We start from the raw sequence: 20,275 nt of genomic DNA, 5'->3' as shown, positions 1-20,275 counted from the left end.
TTTACTAGAACCTATAACAAGAAAAAATGTAAAGAAATCTCCCTTTATGATCTCTGAGAACACCATTAATTACTGAAGGTCCTGATTTGTCATTTTACGACGCGCAAACATTTCATTTCAGCATATGTATGACTGAAGGCATCTACAATGAATCGTTTCTCTTATTTGTCCTCTTAGTCCACACAAGGAGACCATTTGAAGTACAAAGTAAGTCTAGCCCATATAGCAAAAATTCACATCATAACATTTTGCCCGATGAAAAAGAAAATAATACAATCCATATTACTTATGTTTTGAAGCTGTTGTTTGTTTTGATGTAAGACAAATAAATATCTTAAAAACAATGTCTCTCACACATCTAAGTCAATTAAATTTTTTTTTTATCTCCTTCCCAAATTACTATAACTTAACTTTACTCCAATGCCTGTTTTACTCCTTCAAAAGAGGTTCGTTAATGTCATTCCAAGTAACCAAACGATTCTGAGCTTTTTCCACCTGAAAAATCCAAAATTTCCCAGTTATAAAAAGGGTTGCCTTCTAATTTAACCATATGTAGAACAATGCTTATACCTCTTTTTCCCAATTTGTCCGAAATGTTACCCATAGCAAGACTATAGTCTGCATAATGGTGCCTCCTAACATCCCAGTCCATATTCCCTGTAAAATATAGAAACATATTTAGTGTTGGTCACATTCATCTTGTTTCATAAAATCAAATGGAAACTGCCCACATTGATGAGTTAAGGATTCATCGTAAACGAAGAAGAAAAAACAAGATCATAAATGGAAACAATTTCTTAATGGAGGACATTATTTGATGCATTATGGTTAGAAAATATGTATGTACCTTCGTACCCATGTCGCATGTAAAACCAAGAACGCAGCCCAATGGGATACCAATGACGTAGTAACATGCAATATTGACATAAGCCACAAATACTTGCCATCCGCATCCAACAGCCACTCCTTCAAAAGTTATATTCCAAGAAATAACCAGTCAAAAATTGGCTTACAGAAAGTGTTCCTAACCGCTGGTCCCTGTGATCTTCATTTATAGTTAGTTGAGTTCTTTAAGAAAGTGATGGATGTGGCTCATATTTGGCCACATTCCCTTGTCACAAAAACACGCACTAGAAGATAGCAAAGAAAAGCATAGTTATTGACATAGCAACATGCAATATTGGCATAGTTATCAAACACATTAAATTAGCATCATGTTATGAATTGGTTAGGTCAATTCATATTTTTATCAAAATAGTATTGTTTTAAATAAAAATTAAAATAAAAAAAGATTCAATCCAACTAGATATTTTCTAAACTTGGTTAAAGATGATGTTATGGGTTGGTTATGTCAACTTATATTTATCCCAAAACAATATTGTTTTGAGTAAATATTAAAATAAAAAAAATCAGTTTAATTATATATCACTCTGATTTGACCAAGTTTAATCGAGTCAACTTCTTAAGCATGCTAAAAATAAACCCAACCTAATCTAAGCTTCAGATCAATGAATCACAGATCAATTCATGGCTGAGTTGAGTTAAAGATGCAGAAAGACAAGTGCAAGAGCCTCTTCAATACAACCCAAGTAAATCATATGAGAAACACAAGGTAAAAATCTCAATAACGGCTCATGTCTGAGCTGCAAAATATTATTACCAGTTAACTTACCAGATAAAACAGGCTGGATTCCACCTAAAACGATGGTGCCTGCTAGGAAAGGAGATAGCTCTGCAACAGCTTCGGCAACTGCGGTACCACTAGTGAAGGCATAGCTTATGACATGCCGCAATAAGAGCATAGCAATAGCCAAGACCACTGAGATGATCAGTGAGCCTAAACTCACTACCACAACAGAAAACAATGATGTTTTGGGATGCCCAGCACCTAACTCGTTGCTTACTCTCACACTGTAATTAACAATAACAAAGAAAGTTAAAAGTGATTATTTTACGCATAGCTTTTTTGTGGCATTCGGTCACGGTCAATAACAAATTAAGAAAACAGAGAAAAAATCGGAAGAAATCAAGTGTATTGGCTTTTGAGAAGGGTGAGTTCTTCTCAAGTTTCTTTTATCAATGATATATATGTTCATTCATGAAAAAGACTAAAAGAAATCAAATTAAATGGAGAAGAAATCTCTGGTTTCCTTGGATTTGTTTGTGTGGTTATTATAGTGTTGTTCTAAAACGGGCTTCCCTACAAGGGTTTCTTTTATTTATTTTTTTTTAATTTAATCGGAGATGCATTCTAGGTATTTGATGATTTCTCTTATAGAAAAGCCATAAAAATACGGATAGAATGAACTTGCCTTCCTGTAAGCTCCTGTTTTTCTTCTGACTTAGAAAGACGAAAAATTCATTTTAAAAAATATTATAGAGACAAATTTAGTTTATATTCTTCTCTTTGTTTCTCCAACAAAAACCTGTTTTTATTCTTTAATAGTAATAATAATAATAATAATAATTGTGTCTTCCGGTGAGAATGGATTGTTGCAACAGACAAAATGCAATAGAATCTTAAAAGTTTATGTTAATTCCGTAAAACACAATTAAGAAAAAAAAATTCCTATTAGATTTTTCATTTATGTGTCATGACATTGAGGGTTAAGAAGTAACCACTTACTTATTTAGTTTATAACCACTTAGTTATTTAGTTTATAACCATTAGAAAATTCAAATTAAAATTCTAAAAGTAAGGTACTGATTGTGGTCATAAAATATATTAGCATTTTTAGCATATCTTATATGAGGTAAGTTCTACTGTGTTGTTTCAATGTGATTTAAAGGTTTTGATAAGTTCCTAATTGATAGTCTGTCTATGATTTAAGATAAAAATTTATTCGTGTTAATAAATCTAGCGTTTTGAATTTATTATGAGCTTGTGCACCCAAATAAATTCTTATAGAAAGAGTCTATGTAAATGCCTAGAGAGATTTCACCTATCTTGAAAGGTGAAAGGGTTTTCCACAACTCGTGTGTTATGATGAAAAATATCCCTAGTTTAAATTTATAAATATTTAGAATAATTCTGAGAACTTTCTAGTCAACTTTTGATATTTAAATGCCAACCTCTTATAGGTCCAACATTTATACTAGAATATTGATCATTAATTCTTAGGAATTAAAATTTTAAAAAGTTATTGAAATATTGATGATCAAGTTCTCATGGATTCAATAAACTATTAATTAAATCTAAAATACATGTATATATAAAATAAACCTTTTAAAATCAAAAAATTAATCTAGAAAAATTGTTGGAAATTCAAGATCAATATCGAGAAGCTTTTAGGTTGTAAAAATAGTCACGAGCACCATCACCATTGTCTTGTAGTAAACTTAATCCAGAAAATTAAGAATGGTAACCACCAATTGTAGCCGTCAATCATCTTCACACTACCACTAACCATTAGTGTTCATAGTCGAAATATGATTTTTTCTTACTTTTAATTTGTGTATAAATAGACAGTTAATTTATTCATGTGAAGAGGCAAAGTTTCTTACTTTTAATTTGTGTATAAATAGGCACTTAATTTATTCATGTGAAGAGGCAAATTATCTATAATATAAAACCAAAGAAACTAAAATAGCATTTACGAAGCTCAAAATTTAGATTAAAAAATAGCTAGATTTCATCCATTTAGACCCTTCTAACTTTTATCCTAGTAATTTTGAGCTTCTTATATGAGTTGGTGGGGGAAAAAAGCAAGCCACTACCCCTACTTGCCCTTATATGTTTGAAATAAAAACTTTTTGTACCGTACAAAACTTGTGGTATTTTTCTTCATCTTTGACAACTTTTAATCCAATGGCCCCAAATTTCATTTGGTTTTATAAACTAAATATGCCCTTATTGATTTTCTAGTTTATGAAACATATTATTCACATTCAACAATAATCGTATGGAAATAATAGTTATTTCCTAATTTATTTTATTAGGTGTGGGAAATATAAGAGAGAAACACTAGAGATAAAAAGAGTGTGTTTTAAAGCTTTTTGTTATTTGTAAGCTTTTTGTTTTTGAAATAAAACAGTGTGTTTTATCTTTTCTAAGTGTTTCAAAGCTACCATCAATGGTTTTTCCCACCAACCATTTATATTAGAACCTTATTCGTAAAAAACAAAGGAGTTTTTTGAGATACATCTGAATTTTTAAAGTTGTCAAAAATACATTTTGATCATTTCACAGTGTAGAGTTCATCAATACAAACTCAATGGTGTAAAAATTAACCTTATTGGAGCAAAAAGGTAGCTACACATGCCTTCTGAAAGTTTGGTACTGATCCATATGTGCACCATATTTGAGCCACGTCGAGCTGCGCCATCCAGCAATCAGTTGAAGAATATTCCTTGAATATTCCCATTTTAGCACCAGCGAACTGACCGACATCTGTAATCAGTTTGTGACCATTTCAACTCATTTTAACCTATTTTTCAACCAAGTTAGACTGATTCCTTACTATTTAAACCATTCTGGATTAATCTATAGTGTCTATTTTGTAAAATTCAAGTCTTAAAAGTTTATTTTGTAATTCAAAGAATAAAATAACTATAGAAAATGCATAAACACTCATCCTAAAGCTAACCAAAGATAATTATGATAATTAATTTATCGTATTGAAGGTATTTCTTAGTTCACAATAGTGTATAGAGATTGTGTAATATGGTTATAATGAACCAGAGTCCAAAGAAGTAGAAGATTATCTACAAGAGCCACAGAAGCAAATCCTTAAAACCAATAGAAAGAAAGACAACAAAGAAAAGACCATCATCTAACAAGGTCTTGATGAAACTATATTTGAAATCATTGCTTTTGTACAAACATAAAAAAATATATAGAAGGCTCTCTAACAAAAATACAAAGGTGCTGACAGAATCAAGAAGATTCATCCCTAATTTTTGCGAGGTGAGTTTGAATCATTGCAAATAAAGTTCGTAGAATCTATTTCTAATTATCATATAAGAACTATTATGATAGTTAATTAGATAAAAAGAAATAAAGAAGTCCTCATAGATGCTTGAATTACTAAGAAAATTTTGAGATCCTTAGATCTAAAATTTAATTTTGTTATTGTCGCTATTGAAGATCCAAAGAAGTGGACAAATTGACAAGAGATGAGCTCATAAGTTCTTTATAAGCTCACGAACAAAAGATTATAAAAAAAAATAAAGATATGGTAATTGAGCATGCTTTGTAATCGAAATTGTCTCTTACAGAAGAGATATATGAGTAAGGGGAGACTCCAACAAGTGGATATACTACTCAAGAAAGAGGTTAATAAAGATGAGGAGGATTTCAATAATTTGAATGAAGAGGATCTTAGAATACATGATTTAGAGGAAGAAGTGTAGAAACACCAATAAAGAAGGTCGAGGAGAACAAGCATTTACTCCTAGAGAAAGATGAGACACGTACAATAACCGTGACAAGAGAAATATCTAGTGTTATAGCTGTAATTAATTTAGGCATGACATTGAATGTTAAAGGAAAGCTCTATTAGAGATACATGAACAAGCTTATACAAAGAAAGATGCCACAATAAGAGGATCAGTTGCAGTATTTATCCAACAAGCACTAGGTAAGAATCAAAAGAATGTTTGGTACCTAAATTCTAAAGTCAATAATCACATGTGTGAATAACATGATCTATTTAATGATCTGAATTAGACCACACAAGGATAAACCATCTTTAGGGATACCTTAAAAGTTCTTATAAAAGATAAAGACAACATCTCAATCAGATTGAAGAATAACGATCATAGCTACATCACAGATGTTTATTATATTCCATCCATAAAGCATACTATGCTTGCTGTAGGTCAACTTTTAAAGAAGATTATACTCTTTTTATGAAGAATTATCATCTAATAGCCACGACTACAAAGTGAAGAAAGAATGGTGCAGCTAAGAGAAATAATCAAACGATTCTTGACATGACAAGAAGTTTACTTAAAGTAAAAAAGTTGCCCAAATAATACCATGTGTTGGTTTGTATCATGTGTAGTGTATCTGCTGAATCGATGCCCAACTAAAAGTTTACAGGCTATTACTTTAAAAGAAGCATAGAGTGGTCGCAAACTAAGTGTTACTCATCTTCAAGTCTTTGGTTATGTGGCATATGCAAAGATTCCAAATGCAAGAAGAACCAAACTCAATGATAAAAGCAAGAAATACAACTTTGTCAGATATGGTGATAGAAGAAGAATGAGATACAAGATATATATAATCCCATCATAAAGGAGGTAGTTATAAGTAGAGATGTTACCTTTAAAGAAGAGAAAAATTGGCAATAAAATGATGATTAAGAAGTAGTCACGTGGATTAGCACTGATCTGATCTTTAAAGATAAAATGGAAGTACTAAGAATACTTGTAAAAGGTTCAATGTTACCAGAAAATGAGCCATAAAGTCCCAAACATGGATTTTATGTATTCAACAGGAGAAACACATCAATACTAGGATCATCTTCAACATCACTATTAGCATCCTCATTAGAAGAATCAAGAAGGATGAGAAATCTAAAAGAGTTGTACAATGTCACTCAAGTTATGGAAGATGCAACTTTATTTTGTTTCTTTGTAAATAGTGACCCACTTAGCTTCAATAAAGCTATCACATAAGAGAAATGGATGGAAATAATAGATAAAGAAATACAAGCCATTAAGAAGAATGATACTTAAAAGTTGATTAATCTACGAGAAAGTAAGTATGCAATTGGTGTTAAATAGGTTTATAAGACAAAGAAGAATGTAAAAGGTGAAGTAAAAAGATATAAAGTAAGGTTAGTGACAAAAGACTATAAATATAGAGAAGGCATTTATTATGGAGAAGTATTTGTTCCTATAGCCAGGCTAAAGAAATCAAACTAATGATCTTACTAGTTGCACACCATAGATCAAAGATCTATCAACTCAATTTGAAGTTATCATTTCTGAATGACTTTTTTTAAAAAACAAAGATCTATATTAAACAACCACTTAGATATATTATAATGATCTTACTAGTTGCACACCATAGATGAAAGATCTATCAAACAACCACTTAGATATATTGAAGCTGAAAATAAAAGCAAAGTATATAAGTTGAAGAAAGCCTTCTAAAATTTGAAGCAAGCTCTGTGTCTTAAAATACTAAAGTTGACAGGTATTTTCAAGAAAATAGATTTGAAAAATATTTATATAAACACACAATGTATGTGAATAAAGAAGTTGATGGAGCACATTATTCATATTTCTATATGTTGATGACTTGATATTCTCCAACAACAATCTTACCATGTTTGAAGACTTTAAGAAAAGCATGGTATAAGAGTTTGAAATAATAGATATTGGTCACATGACATATTTTCTTGGTTTAAATGTGACACAAAAAGAAAAAAGAATTTTTGTATCCCAAAATAGTTACATTAAAGATATTCTTGAAAAATTTAAGATAAAAAATTACAATCTGATATCAACTCCAATTGAAAATGGAGTTGAATTGAGGAAGAGTAAAGTAGGAAATATTCATCTAGCCTACTTTAAAAACTTAGTAGGAAACTTGAGGTACTTGACATGTACTAGACATGATATACTCAAGTAAAAACTTCAATCTTGTTGGCTATTTAGATAATGATTAGGGTTACGACTTGGATGAAAGGAAAAGCACAACAAGATTTGACTTTTTTATGGGAGATACTTCTTTCACATGGTTATTCAAGAAAAAATTAGTAGTAACATTATCAAGCTATGAAGCTAAGTATATTGCTACCAACTCAGCTATATGTTATTTAATATGGTTAAGAAATATGCTGAAGCATTTGGGATTTTCTCAACAAAATCCTATAAAGATTTATATTTATAATCAATTGGCAATTGTATTGGTACAGAACCCAATGTATCATGAAAGAAGTAAATACATTGATACACGCCATCACTTTATTCGAGACCATGTGAAGAACAAAGAAATTGAACTAATATCTTGTAAAATAAATGATCAAGTTACATATATCTTTACAAAGCTATTGAAGGGAAAAATATTTATCAAATTGAAGTTCATGATTGACATGACATCTCTCGATTAAGTTTAAAAAGAGAATTTGTTATAATAAACTCAATCTAAAAGGTCAAGGATGACAACCACCAACTATAGCTGCCAACCATCTTCACACTACCACCAACCATTAGTGTTCACACTTGAAATATGATTTTTTTTTTTTAACTTTCAATTTGTATGTAAATAGACAACTAAGTTTATGTTATTATGTGTGAGAAATATAAGAAAGAAATACTAAAGAGAAAGAGAGGGTGTGTTTAAGAGCTTCTAGTTGACCTGCTTCTCTATTTTATTTCTTTTTCTTCCCTACAGATCTGTTTTCCATTTTAGATTTTGACAACTCGTTGGTGTTAAGCTGTTGATTTGATTCAGTCTTAAAGAGAAACGGTGGTTGTTAGGATTATTTAGACCATCAATTGGAAGAGCTTATGATACGTTACAATGGTTGTCAATGATAAGGGTTGTCAATTATGGGTGAGATGGAGGAGATCTTGAGAGGCTTTATTGTTCTTTTTTATAATCAATTTGGAGTAAAAAATAATTTTTTATTTGTGTTGGTTCTTTACCATCTTAGAAAAGAAAATATGAGGATCATGGGTTGAAGTTGGTAAGATTTTTGGCACGGGGGGATGAAGGTTGATTGGTGGCTGATTGAGAACTAGGAGATGTTTTGTATTATATGATTTTTCATGCTCTAACTAATTCCCTCTTCCTCTAGTATGTTTTATAGGCGAAAACAAGTTCGTTATTTTTAATTGTGTGATGACATATAATCCAAAAATAATTTGGTCCCTCAACTTCTTTTTTTTTTTCATATTTGTCCCATTTGTAATTTTGATTTTTTTTTAAAAAAAAAGTAACATCAATATTGACTTAAAAAACATATCAATAACTGAACGCGTAGAAATAGATGTTGAAAGTAATGTAAATACATCAAGAATATATTTTTTAGGTTTTTTTATATATAATTTTCCTTTGACTAATTTTAGTTTGTTTTTGAATTTTTTTTAAAATAGGATCAAAATTGAGCAGCAATACTAAGGATAAAACCTTACTCTTCAGTTACATAAATGGAGTACAAATTAAGAATTTGATGATAGTTGGGAGAGAGATAAAAAGAATTATTAGTCTAATTGTAACAAATTTCGAATAACTTAGCCTCTATTTTATTGGAAAACTAACCTTGCAGCTGCCTGAAAACCGACCGAGATCATAAAGCACCAACCATTTATTGTCATGCTGCATTCAATTAAGTGTCAAGATTAGACAGAGTAAGTTATCCAAGAAAATAAGAAATTAATTTGTTATAGATCCCTATTTTTGACATTGTATTATAATTATAATCACCATATACATTATAATATTAAAAATTAACTATTTTTAGATCGATTATCTTTTACTAAAAATAGCTTTTAGCAACTAGCGAAAGGTTATTTGGGATTGTATTTTTAAAATATATTTGGTGTTATTTGGGATTGTATTTTTAAAATATATATGGTATAAAAAATAAAAAATTAATATTTTTAAAATTTTTTTTGATGATTTTAATATATTGTTGTTCAAAATAAAAAAAATATTTTGATATATTCTTTAATAAAAAATATTTTTAAAAAGTATCTTTTACCTGAATAAACATGTAATTATAATATTTTTAAAATCATTTCAAGCATTTTACTTATCTTATTCTGAGACCAGAATTTTAATGCCAATTCCTACAAATGGCATAAAAAAAATCAGAAATTAACGATTTTTAATTGACTCAATCTGAACCACAAACAGATCACAAGTGGCTAGTTAGGTACAAGAACCTAGTAGCATATCCTTTGCTTACCAGATGGATAGAGCATCCAAGGAAACTTCGGCATTTTTAAGCAGCCCTGCGATCAACGTTAGTATCTGATAGTACCAACATTCAAGGCATAGCATAACACCTGATGCAAGGGACAACTTGAAGAAATCCCATAACCCAGAGAAGGCCTGGATACTAAAACCCCTCCAGGTGTGCTTGAACTTCTTGCTTGCTAGAATGTACACAAACTGGGCCACCACTATAATCCACCATGAAAGGCTCGTAACCAATGCTGCACCCAACAACCCTCCTCCGAGCTTGAAAATTACAACCCAACTTAGTAGTACATGGAGTACAAGAGTACCAGCCGAAATGCATGCACTAGGGAAAATTACACTTTGAGCTTGCAAGAACTTTTGTATGGGGAAATTGCAGGCGTAAGCAAAGATTTGTGGAATTAAACCATAGACAAAAATTGCAGCTGCAGATGCAATGGAAGGAGATTCGTGTAGTCCCAGTAAGATAGGCTTGCAGAAGATGTAGATAAACATAAGCACAAGCCCAGATAAAGTGAGAAGAATTGTGGATCTTTGCATATATATGCCTAGCATTTCATATCTTCGTGCTCCATAGGCTTGTCCACATAGTGTCTCCACTGCACTTCCCATTCCAAACTGCACATGAAAATTTCTTTCGTCAAATACATATACATATATGGCGTTTATTCTGAGCATGTAATCCACGAACGGTCAAATTATTGAGACCATACCACAATGCCATAGACAAAGCCTTGGACACCAGTATTGCCAAGAGAGGCAGCAGCAAGTTGAAGATTGCCAAGATGACCACAAAAAACATGTGTGGATATGGAAATTAAAAAATTGAGCAAGTAAACCACAATTGCTGGTGCTGCTAGACGAGACAGGATTTTCAGTTCAAGCCTAGTGGCTCTGAGGATTCGTTGAGAGCGGGGAAATTCCATGACAGATAGTATTTCTTCAAGTTCAGAACTCACTGGCTCCCCGGAGAATGATCTTTTGTCATGCAATATAGGCTCGTAAGGCTCATCTTCAGCATACTCTATTCTGCTGTCTTCACTGGAGGTGGCCATGATCTTCGATCTTTTCTCTCTACATGAGCTAAACAAAGCAGATATGCAAGGCCAAAGATTGGTCTTGTACAGGGATATTGCTCATACGCAGAAGCACAAAGATAAGCTAATTTCCTAATAGTGTGAAAGTGTTGAGGGAAAAGGATGGAAATAAAAGCAAATGAAGGCAAACATGCCATGGTTTTCCTGGGTAGCTGGGAGAGAAACAGCGTGCGAATCAACTAACTTTCCTTACTTTAATTTCTCTGGTTGTTGTACGGAGGCCCTTTGTGGAGGGAATTTGTTCATCCACATATTGAAGAATATATTTAAGATAAACAAGTGATCGGAGGTTTGTTATTGGATGTTTTTGAACAGTGTTTTTTATTTAAAATAAGTTTAAATTGATATTTTTTATTTATTTATATTTATATGATGATACTATCAAAAATAAAAATAAAACTTGAAAAAATTATTTTAATATATTTTTAAATAATAAAGCTATTTTAAAAATTACCTTACATTACAGTCTTAAACATTCTAGTGTCATAATTTATTGATATTCTTAAATATAGTATTGCTTTGTTAGCTTACGATTATACCCTTGTATTAATAAAACAGATTAAGAGTTATTTTCTTTTGTTTATCAAGATTTTTATTTTAAAAATTTCAATCTTTTTTTTGGGTTTTCTAATTTTCAAGATATTGTATTTTTTATTTGTTTTCACTAGAAAGATAAATTCTTATTTTGTATCTTATATTTTTAAATATAAATGATGTTCATGATATCATTTATACTTTTTTAATAAGCGCAGAAGATTTGATCTTATTAAATTATTTTTCAATGGTTTCTATTTTATCAAGTTTTAAAAGCTTAGAAACTGGAAAAAAAAAATCTTACCATAGATAACCTAAAGAAGAACATTGATACGTGATTGAAATCTTAGAAGACAAATTAATATAAACGAAGCTTTAAGGAGGAAAATTGAATACGTCCCAGTCCCAATTCCGAGGGGATAAATTAATTTATAACAAAAATTAAATGATTTAGAAATCATTAAAGATTAAGAGATGTTTTATTGTAGGTTATAATATAATAATAATTTTATTTTTAAATTTTTATCTTTTCACTTAATATTTTTTTATTATTTTATTTTTTCTTAGCAAATGAGTAGAACAGCACTATTAAAAAGACGTGTATGACATTTAATAATGGCTAAATCTGGTCATTCATTATTTCATTTGATGCGCAGTCCTGTTCTTTTCAACATGGTATAGCGGGTATAGATAAATAATGATTGGATTATTAACTGATCGATTATTTATGTTTTTTTTTTTTTATCTCTCTCATAATAACTAAAGTACAATTATTCTTTTTATTTATTGTTTGTTAAATCAGACATTATTATCAAACTCAAGTATGTTGGATCTGACATGATTGTTAGACTCAGGGCATTTGGGTTGACAACCATACAAAACTCATATCTGAGTGTGACAGCCATAATAAAACCTAAGCGTTTGGGTGAAAAAAATTAAAAATTTTTAAAAACATGATTGGATAGTAAAAATAAAAATTGTTTCATTTAAATAAATTTTTTCATTTATATACAGTATAACTTAAATGTAGATTCTTTTTTATTTATCCAACTTATTATATAAATTTGTTATATTCGAAGAGAAAAGTTTAAAAAAATATTGAATTTTAAGTGATTTATTTTAAGATTTTAAAAATAATTTTTTTTATGTATTATGAATGAAAATATTAATTTTATATTTTCATCTAAATATTAAATATTTTTTTAGAAGATTTATAATTTTTTAAATTTGAGATATTATTATATGCATTATAAACTATTAGCTTTGACTTGGCTGCTAGACATAATATGCTTGAGTTTCGTATTGGTTTCAATCTCAAGACACTTGATCCGGTAAAAAGTTAAAAAGTTAAGCGGAGATTTTAATTCAAAACTTCATAAATTCTCGGTTTCCAGCAAGCCAATTGGTACTTTGATCATGAGTGCCAGTATTGATTTTATTTTCCCTGGATCATGATATTGATTTTAATTTAGTCATTAATTACCTTATTTCCAAACCGACTACTGAAATTAATTTATGGCAAGTGCTTAATTTTCGTGGGTCTTGCAGCCTGTCACCATCCTGCCTTTGCCCTTTAAAAAAAAAGAAGCCCTACATGCATTTGGAAATTGACAGGATATATACACATGAAAGTTAAGTACTTATTGGCCATGGCTATACTTCTGTTAAAAATGCTGGGCATCCGCTTTCAATTTTTTTAATGGATTTGAGGTTGTGTGTCCTTGTGAGAAGGAAAGGGGAAGGCAAGATATTGGATGAAACGATCAATTCCACAAATGAAACAAATTCTCTTAGTGCCATACAGTCATACGCCATTAATTACACGATCTCCATGGAAGAAATTAGACGTTGACAGAACATGCCAGGAGTTGGCCCAGACTGTTGTCCAGTCAAAATCAACCTTATCAAGTTGCTTGTAGGGTCCTAGGGATGATATTCCGAGTTTATGGATACAACGGAGGAGGGCTAGAAACAATGCTTTGGGATTTTAAGCTTTCTTTTGGGATTGTGGCTGAAATACAAAATGGATAAAATTTAAATTACAAGGCTTGACAATTAAAATTGGACGTCCAGAAGCGACGGTTTAAGGATAGTAAGAAACATTACTATAGTTTTAAAATTTAATTTGATATTAATACAGGATAAAATCAGAATTATATATTAAAGAGCTTAACCCTTTTAAAAGAAAAATTAAAATATTGTCTTTCATTTTAATGAGTTAATAACTAGGTCAGGTTATATTGTTCGGGTCTACTAAGTTTTTTGAATTTTATTTTAATTCATATCGGTTAAAGCTCTAAGTTTTTTTAATTTTTTAATTTTATTTTAATTCAAATCGGTTAAAGCCCTTGTGAATCGAATCCTAGATTAATTTTAAAACAATGGCTAAACCTTTTATAGAACTAAAATATTTAAAAAAAACATAGTACCAAATTCAATGCTCTTGAATATTCAAAGGGGAAAAGGATATGAGAAACTATAAGAAATGAAAAAGGAAACATCTTGCTTCTTGAGATTTATTTAGTAAAATTATCTCCTTAAAGGCAAGCAAAATATCCACTGAACCTAAACCGATGTCCATTTTACTCCTTCAAAAGTGGTTCTTTATTGTCATTCCAAGAATCCAATCGACTGTGAGCTTTCTCCACCTGAAAAATCCAAAATTCACAGCTTATGGTTTCAAATATATAAAATTTTAAATTTGTCTATCAACTGTAATATATATATATATATATATATATATATATATATATATATATATATATATAAGATTGATTGGAAAGTTAGAGATCAGTCAAATGATTTAATGGTAAATTACATATTGATATTACCTCTTTTTTCCAATTTGTCCTAAATGTTGCCCATAATAAGACTATAGTCTGCATAATTGTGCCTCCCAACATTCCACTCCATATTCCCTGTAACAAAGAAAGAGACATATTCAGTATGGATCACGTTAATAATAATAATAATAATAATATAAAAAAATAGAAATCAAGGGTATTTATGGTTCATAAATAAGTATTTACCTTTGCACCCATGTCGCATGTAAAGCCAAGAACGCAACCCAATGGAATGCCAATTATGTAGTAACATGCAATATTAACATATGCCACAAATGCTTGCCATCCGCATCCAACAGCCACTCCTTCAAAAATTAATTCAAAGAAATTAAAAATTGAGAAAAAAAAAAACCTGTTTTCTAATTGCTCATCTTTCTTAGCTGTTTCTTAGTGCCTTTTGGGATAAGGGTATGGGGCCAAATTTGAGACAATATCGACTTTGTGAGAAGTGTGGTTGGGAAGAACAAATTTTCTTAAAATGTTTGAAAAAGATAGGAGAGAAAAAAGAATAATAATACCCTGAAGAAATACCAAAGTTTTAATAATAACAACCCTGATGACTCTTTTTTTTTTTTTTCAGCACGTGTAATTTAATTTGATTACTGTTGATAATTTTTTTTAATATTAATGATCTTTTTTATGATATCAAGATTCTCATTATCAGAATTTTGATGTGTTTTTAAAGTTACTTATTTTTCTTTTTATTTTATTTAGATTTATGCTTATCTATTATAATAATTTCTTTAAAAATGGCTAGTTATTTTAGATTTCAACATGAATCGAACTATGTTATTTTATAAAACATAATTGCACTTGTGTTATTTTGCAAAAAATCTTTTTAAAACTGTGATATATTTAAAAAACAAATCATATGAACTCAGCTTACTATTCTTTGATGATGATAGAGAGGTTCACAAGACAAGCACAGGAACCTCCACAACAACTATAGCACTGTATCAACTTTAAGCATGGAACTACAACGTGTGAAACATTTTTATTACCGGTACCTTACCAGACAAAACAGGTTGGACTCCACCTAGTACGATGGAGGCAGCCAAAAAGGGGGAAAGCTCCGCAACAGCACCGGCAACCACCGTACCACTAGTGAAGGCATAGCTTATGACATGCCGCAACAAGAGCACAGCAATGGCCAAGATCACAGATATGATCAATGAGCTTAAATTTACTATTATAACAGCAAAAGAAGCTGCTTTGGGATGTCCAGCTCCTAACTCATTGCCTACTCTCACACTGTAATTCACAATTAAAAAAAACATAGTTATTATTATTATTATTATTATTATTATTATCGAGTTGTCTATACAAGATGATTAAAATATTTATCTACCAAACATCACTTGATTCTCAATCGAGTCCCCAAACAAAGAAAATTCCAAATCAGATCAGACAAACCTTTCCCAATTAACCTCACCATTAAAAGTGATGACAAAACAGACAAATAGGTCCTTGTTTTTTTTTTTTTTATGAATAATGTAATTGAGGCTAAATAGGTCAACATCTCTTGGATTTTAAGTCACGAGGGTCGATTTTTCATTTTTAAGAGTGGGGTCATTCTATTATTAGATTTTTTTTGTAGGGTTTCTTTTATTAACTTAGATTTAAAAATCACCAAGTATCCCTGTATTATTAAAATTTAGTCAAATTCAACCCTCTACAAATAATTTGATCATATTGAATCCGTTACTTCCCATTTCTTGTTACTTTAAACCTCGCATCCATTTTTATTGTTTTTTGTTAGATTGAATGTGAAGCATTAATTGATCAAATCAAGGGCTAGTTACGTAAGTTCGAGTATGGCTTAAAAAAATAAATTTTTTTAATAACAAATTAAATTTCATAAAAAAGAGAGTGAGTATATTTTTGTTTTTGTATTTGTATGGATAATTGTTATTTTAGATTTATGGATATTTTCGTATCGCTTTATAAAGACAGTTTTTTTATTTTTTTTTGGCAGAAGTCAAATTCATTTAAGGATTCAAGAATAAGTTAATAAATCAAGGATTTAAATCATTTTGTGCACAAGTTAAGTGACTTTCACGAGCAAAAATGAATGGGTGGTTTAAAGTAACAATAAATTGACAGTAAATGGTTTAATATGATCAAAATATTTGTAGAGAATATTCAATTTAACTAGAGTGAAATCTTAACAAAAGGACCCCCAATTTTAAATAGACCAAAATCTTAGGAGGTCATTTTTTACCTTTTTCAATGGAAGGACCAAATTAAAAATAACTTAAAATTGAGGGACGGCTTGACCCACTTAACCTTTTAAATAACATAGCTTCAATTACATGAGAAAACGAACCTTGCTGCTGCTTGAAAACCAACAGAGATCATAAAACACCACCCGTTTATCGCCATGCTGCATTCAAACAAGTGTTACAATTATGTACATGAAGTTGTTCAAGAAATCACGAAATCGATTTGATTAAAACACATCAACTCCAGTGTTTTTGGATTTCTCCTATAGAAAGTAAGAGCATCTAAATCTGGATAACCAAAAATGAATCCAAACTGTAGAGCTCTGCTTACCAGATGGACAGAGCGTCCAAGGAAACTTCAGCATTTTTAAGCAGCCCTGCGATCAACGTTAGTATCTGATAGTACCAAGTCTCAAGGCATAGCATAACACCTGATGCAAGGGACAACTTGAAGAAATCCCATAACCCAGAGAAGGCCTGGATACTAAAACCCCTCCAGGTGTGCTTGAACTTCTTGCTTGCTAGAATGTACACAAACTGGGCCACCACTATAATCCACCATGAAAGACTCGCAACCAATGCAGCACCCAACAACCCTCCTCCAAGCTTGAAAATTACAACCCAACTTAGTAGTACATGCAGTACAAGAGTACCAGCTGATATGCATGCACTAGGGAAAATTACACTTTGAGCTTGCAAGAACTTTTGTATGGGAAAATTGCAGGCGTAAGCAAAGATTTGTGGAATTAAACCATAGACAAAAATTGCAGCTGCAGATGCAATGGAAGGAGATTCGTGTAGTCCCAGTAAGATAGGCTTGCAGAAGATGTAGATAAACATAAGCACAAGCCCAGATAAAGTGAGAAGAATTGTGGATCTTTGCATATATATGCCTAGCATTTCATATTTGTGTGCTCCATAGGCTTGTCCACATAGTGTCTCCACTGCACTTCCCATGCCCAACTGCACGCATTCATTGATTAATTACATACTTGTATCATCAAACATGGTAAAATAAATAAATAACAATAATATAATGTTCTATTTGGCTACCATTTCTTTTAATTATATCTGGAACTTATGTTAGGAGATCATACCATAATGCCAAAGATAAAAACTTGGATGCCAGTAGTGCCAAGAGAGGCACCAGCAAGTTGAAGATTGCCAAGATGACCACAGAAAATTTGGGTGGATATGGAAATAAGAAAATTGAGCAAGTAAACCACAATTGCTGGTGCTGCTAGAGGAAAGAGGATTTTCAGTTCAAGAAAGGTGGCTCTCAGGATTCGCCGACTGCGGGATAATTCCATGTTAGATAATATTTCTTCAAGTTCAGAACTCACCGTCTCCCCCGAGAATGAACGTCTTTCATGTAATATTGGCTGATAAGACTCATCCAGATCAGCATAATCTATTCTGCAACCATTAGAGGTACCCATGACCCTGGAGATAATCAGTGCAGGTATAAGGCCAATAATTTGGGGTTCGAAAAGGGTGTTTCTAAAAGAAGAAAGCCATACTAAGTACGATTATGTTATGGTGAAAGTACAAACCCATAAGCTTAGTAGTTGATGTCCTTTGATTTTTATAGCTAAATGAGAGAGACACCTGCACGTGTTCTGTTTTTCGAAGAGTCTGGCCGTTTGGTGGGTGGGCTTGATTATAATACTAAAGAATTTGAATATGAAGAGGAAAAAAAAATCATTAAAAATTTTATGAATTGCTTTTGAGTTCTAAAGAATCCAATTCTATGGTTAGTTGATTAATTATATAGAAAAAAGGAAAGACAAATATAGAAAATCATTAATAAATTTATATCTCGAAATGATCTTCATTTATTTTTGTTAGTTATCATATGAGAACACGATTCATATTTCATGAAATTTTAATTTTTTTGATTTATTTTTTTATTATATTTTTAAATTATTTTGATATATTAATATTAAAAATAATTTTATTAAAAAATTTTATTTTAATATATTTTTAGATAAAAAATACTTTGAATTAACTAAAATCCATTCATCGCATAATAGAATAAACTACGCAAGAAGCATAAATGCTTTATGTTTTTATATACATAGATGAGTCCATCACATAATTTTAGGATAATTTGATTAGTTGAGAATATATATATAAAACACTTGTTTAGGCTTGTAAAGTTCTGTCCTTTTCATTGTCACGTGACACCGATGCATGTCATAAACAAGGATTTTGTTCGCACCCAAGGCAACGGTCAGCGGTGGAATGGCGTCTTGCGCCTTCTGCTGTCACGGGTTCGAGCTTTGGAGTTGTATGCTTGTCAGCCCCGCACTGTCTTACCTGCCTGCTGGGTTTGCAGGGTGTTCAGTGGGCCGTGGGGATTAGTCGTGGTGCGCGTAAGCTGGCCCGGACACCCCACGTAAATCAAAAAAAAAAAAAAAAAAAACAAGGATTTTGTTCCTTGAAGAAGAACGTGAGGACAAATTGAAGTTAGTTGCACGAGGATTTAAACGGCCAAAAAAAAAAAAACAGTTCACCTTCTCTCCTAGGTAGTAAAACATCGATGAACGGCAGCCACTCGTTCCTTTTTATTAGGCGATATATTATTTACAATATTTTGTGATTTCCCTCTTGTCTAATGTTCATCATTAATACTACTAATATTAACCAACAACAATGACTCCATTTGTTTTGATGAATTAACCCAATATCTTGTCCGGCTCAGGTTTCAAAACAATTCAGAAGAAATTTGACTCCATCAACTTGACAGATCAATTAGTGAGTTAATCAAAATTTTATTTTAATTTTAATTTTAAAAAAATTTAAAATAATATTATTTTAAATTAATTCGGGTCATCCGATACATAAACTAAACCTTCGGCTGAGTAATAGACCAAGCTAGACTTAATATATACAGTGAGCATTTAGGTGTTGAAAGAAGAAATTAACATGCAAAATTTATAAATCAAAGCGCTTACAAGATAAGACTGGTTAAACCCCATTAAGAATGAGGGTGACAAACAAGCAGAGTTCCAAGACTGCATTGGCTGTTTTCACCACCGGTGGCGTAGCTGATCACATGGTGTAGAGAAAGAACAACTCCAGCTTCTATCACCGCGATTATAAATGTCGCAGAGTAAATCAAAGCCAGCAACATATAAAAATGATTAAAATATAAAAAGAATTCACTACCTAGTTTACTGTGATTAGAAATTCCAACTGATTTTTCATAGATTTTGCGTGAAGGGCTGGCCGGTTATGCCATAGAAATGATGACTTTGTGTTTATATATTTTTAATGATAAGAATGTCTTACTATACTTACATGTCAGATCAGATTTGTGTAAATTAGTATACATGTATATTTGTTAATAGAAATGAAAGAACTAAAATTTAAGATAATGATTTGGAATTCGAGTATAGTAATAAGATCCAATTAATTAGACCTACGTACAAGGATAATAAACAAATAATAAACATAAACCTTTTAAAGATTATATTTATTGAAATCGATTAAAAAGTATATTCACTGCTCATATTCTATGAAGTTACGTGAGATCCCATTTTTCCAAATTCAAATTTGCTAATCACATCCAAAACAAAAATACTTGAATAAATTAAACACACATTTATTTCTCATTTCAATTAAAACTCCAACATATCAATGGATACTTATTTAGCTATTCGTTCTGTTAGTTTCGGTGAATATAATTATTGAGCA

The 20,275-nt window shown here is 31.0% G+C and overlaps 2 protein-coding genes across 2 annotated transcripts; both read right to left on the bottom strand.

The window, feature by feature from the left end:
* Positions 1-226: 226 nt before the first annotated feature.
* LOC105134807 (protein TRANSPARENT TESTA 12-like) lies at positions 227-11,201 on the bottom strand. Its single transcript, XM_011039357.1, has 7 exons — positions 10,594-11,201; positions 9,867-10,498; positions 9,218-9,274; positions 1,673-1,911; positions 848-966; positions 571-657; positions 227-495 (listed from the first exon to the last, which is right to left on the bottom strand). Exons 1-7 carry the CDS (start codon positions 10,933-10,935, stop codon positions 430-432), a joined length of 1,542 nt encoding a protein of 513 aa, XP_011037659.1. The 5' UTR covers positions 10,936-11,201; the 3' UTR covers positions 227-429.
* A 2,744-nt stretch (positions 11,202-13,945) lies between these two features.
* LOC105134806 (protein TRANSPARENT TESTA 12-like) lies at positions 13,946-18,109 on the bottom strand. The gene is made up of 7 exons (XM_011039356.1): positions 17,674-18,109; positions 16,908-17,539; positions 16,681-16,737; positions 15,367-15,605; positions 14,541-14,659; positions 14,343-14,429; positions 13,946-14,159 (listed from the first exon to the last, which is right to left on the bottom strand). Exons 1-7 carry the CDS (start codon positions 18,013-18,015, stop codon positions 14,094-14,096), a joined length of 1,542 nt encoding a protein of 513 aa, XP_011037658.1. The 5' UTR covers positions 18,016-18,109; the 3' UTR covers positions 13,946-14,093.
* Positions 18,110-20,275: the final 2,166 nt, after the last annotated feature.

Source organism: Populus euphratica, unplaced genomic scaffold, assembly GCF_000495115.2.
Source record: "Populus euphratica unplaced genomic scaffold, PopEup_1.0 scaffold120.1, whole genome shotgun sequence".
Classification (NCBI taxonomy): Eukaryota; Viridiplantae; Streptophyta; class Magnoliopsida; order Malpighiales; family Salicaceae; genus Populus; species Populus euphratica.
Note: the sequence above shows the minus strand (reverse complement) of the source record. Positions and strands in the feature narration are given on the sequence as shown.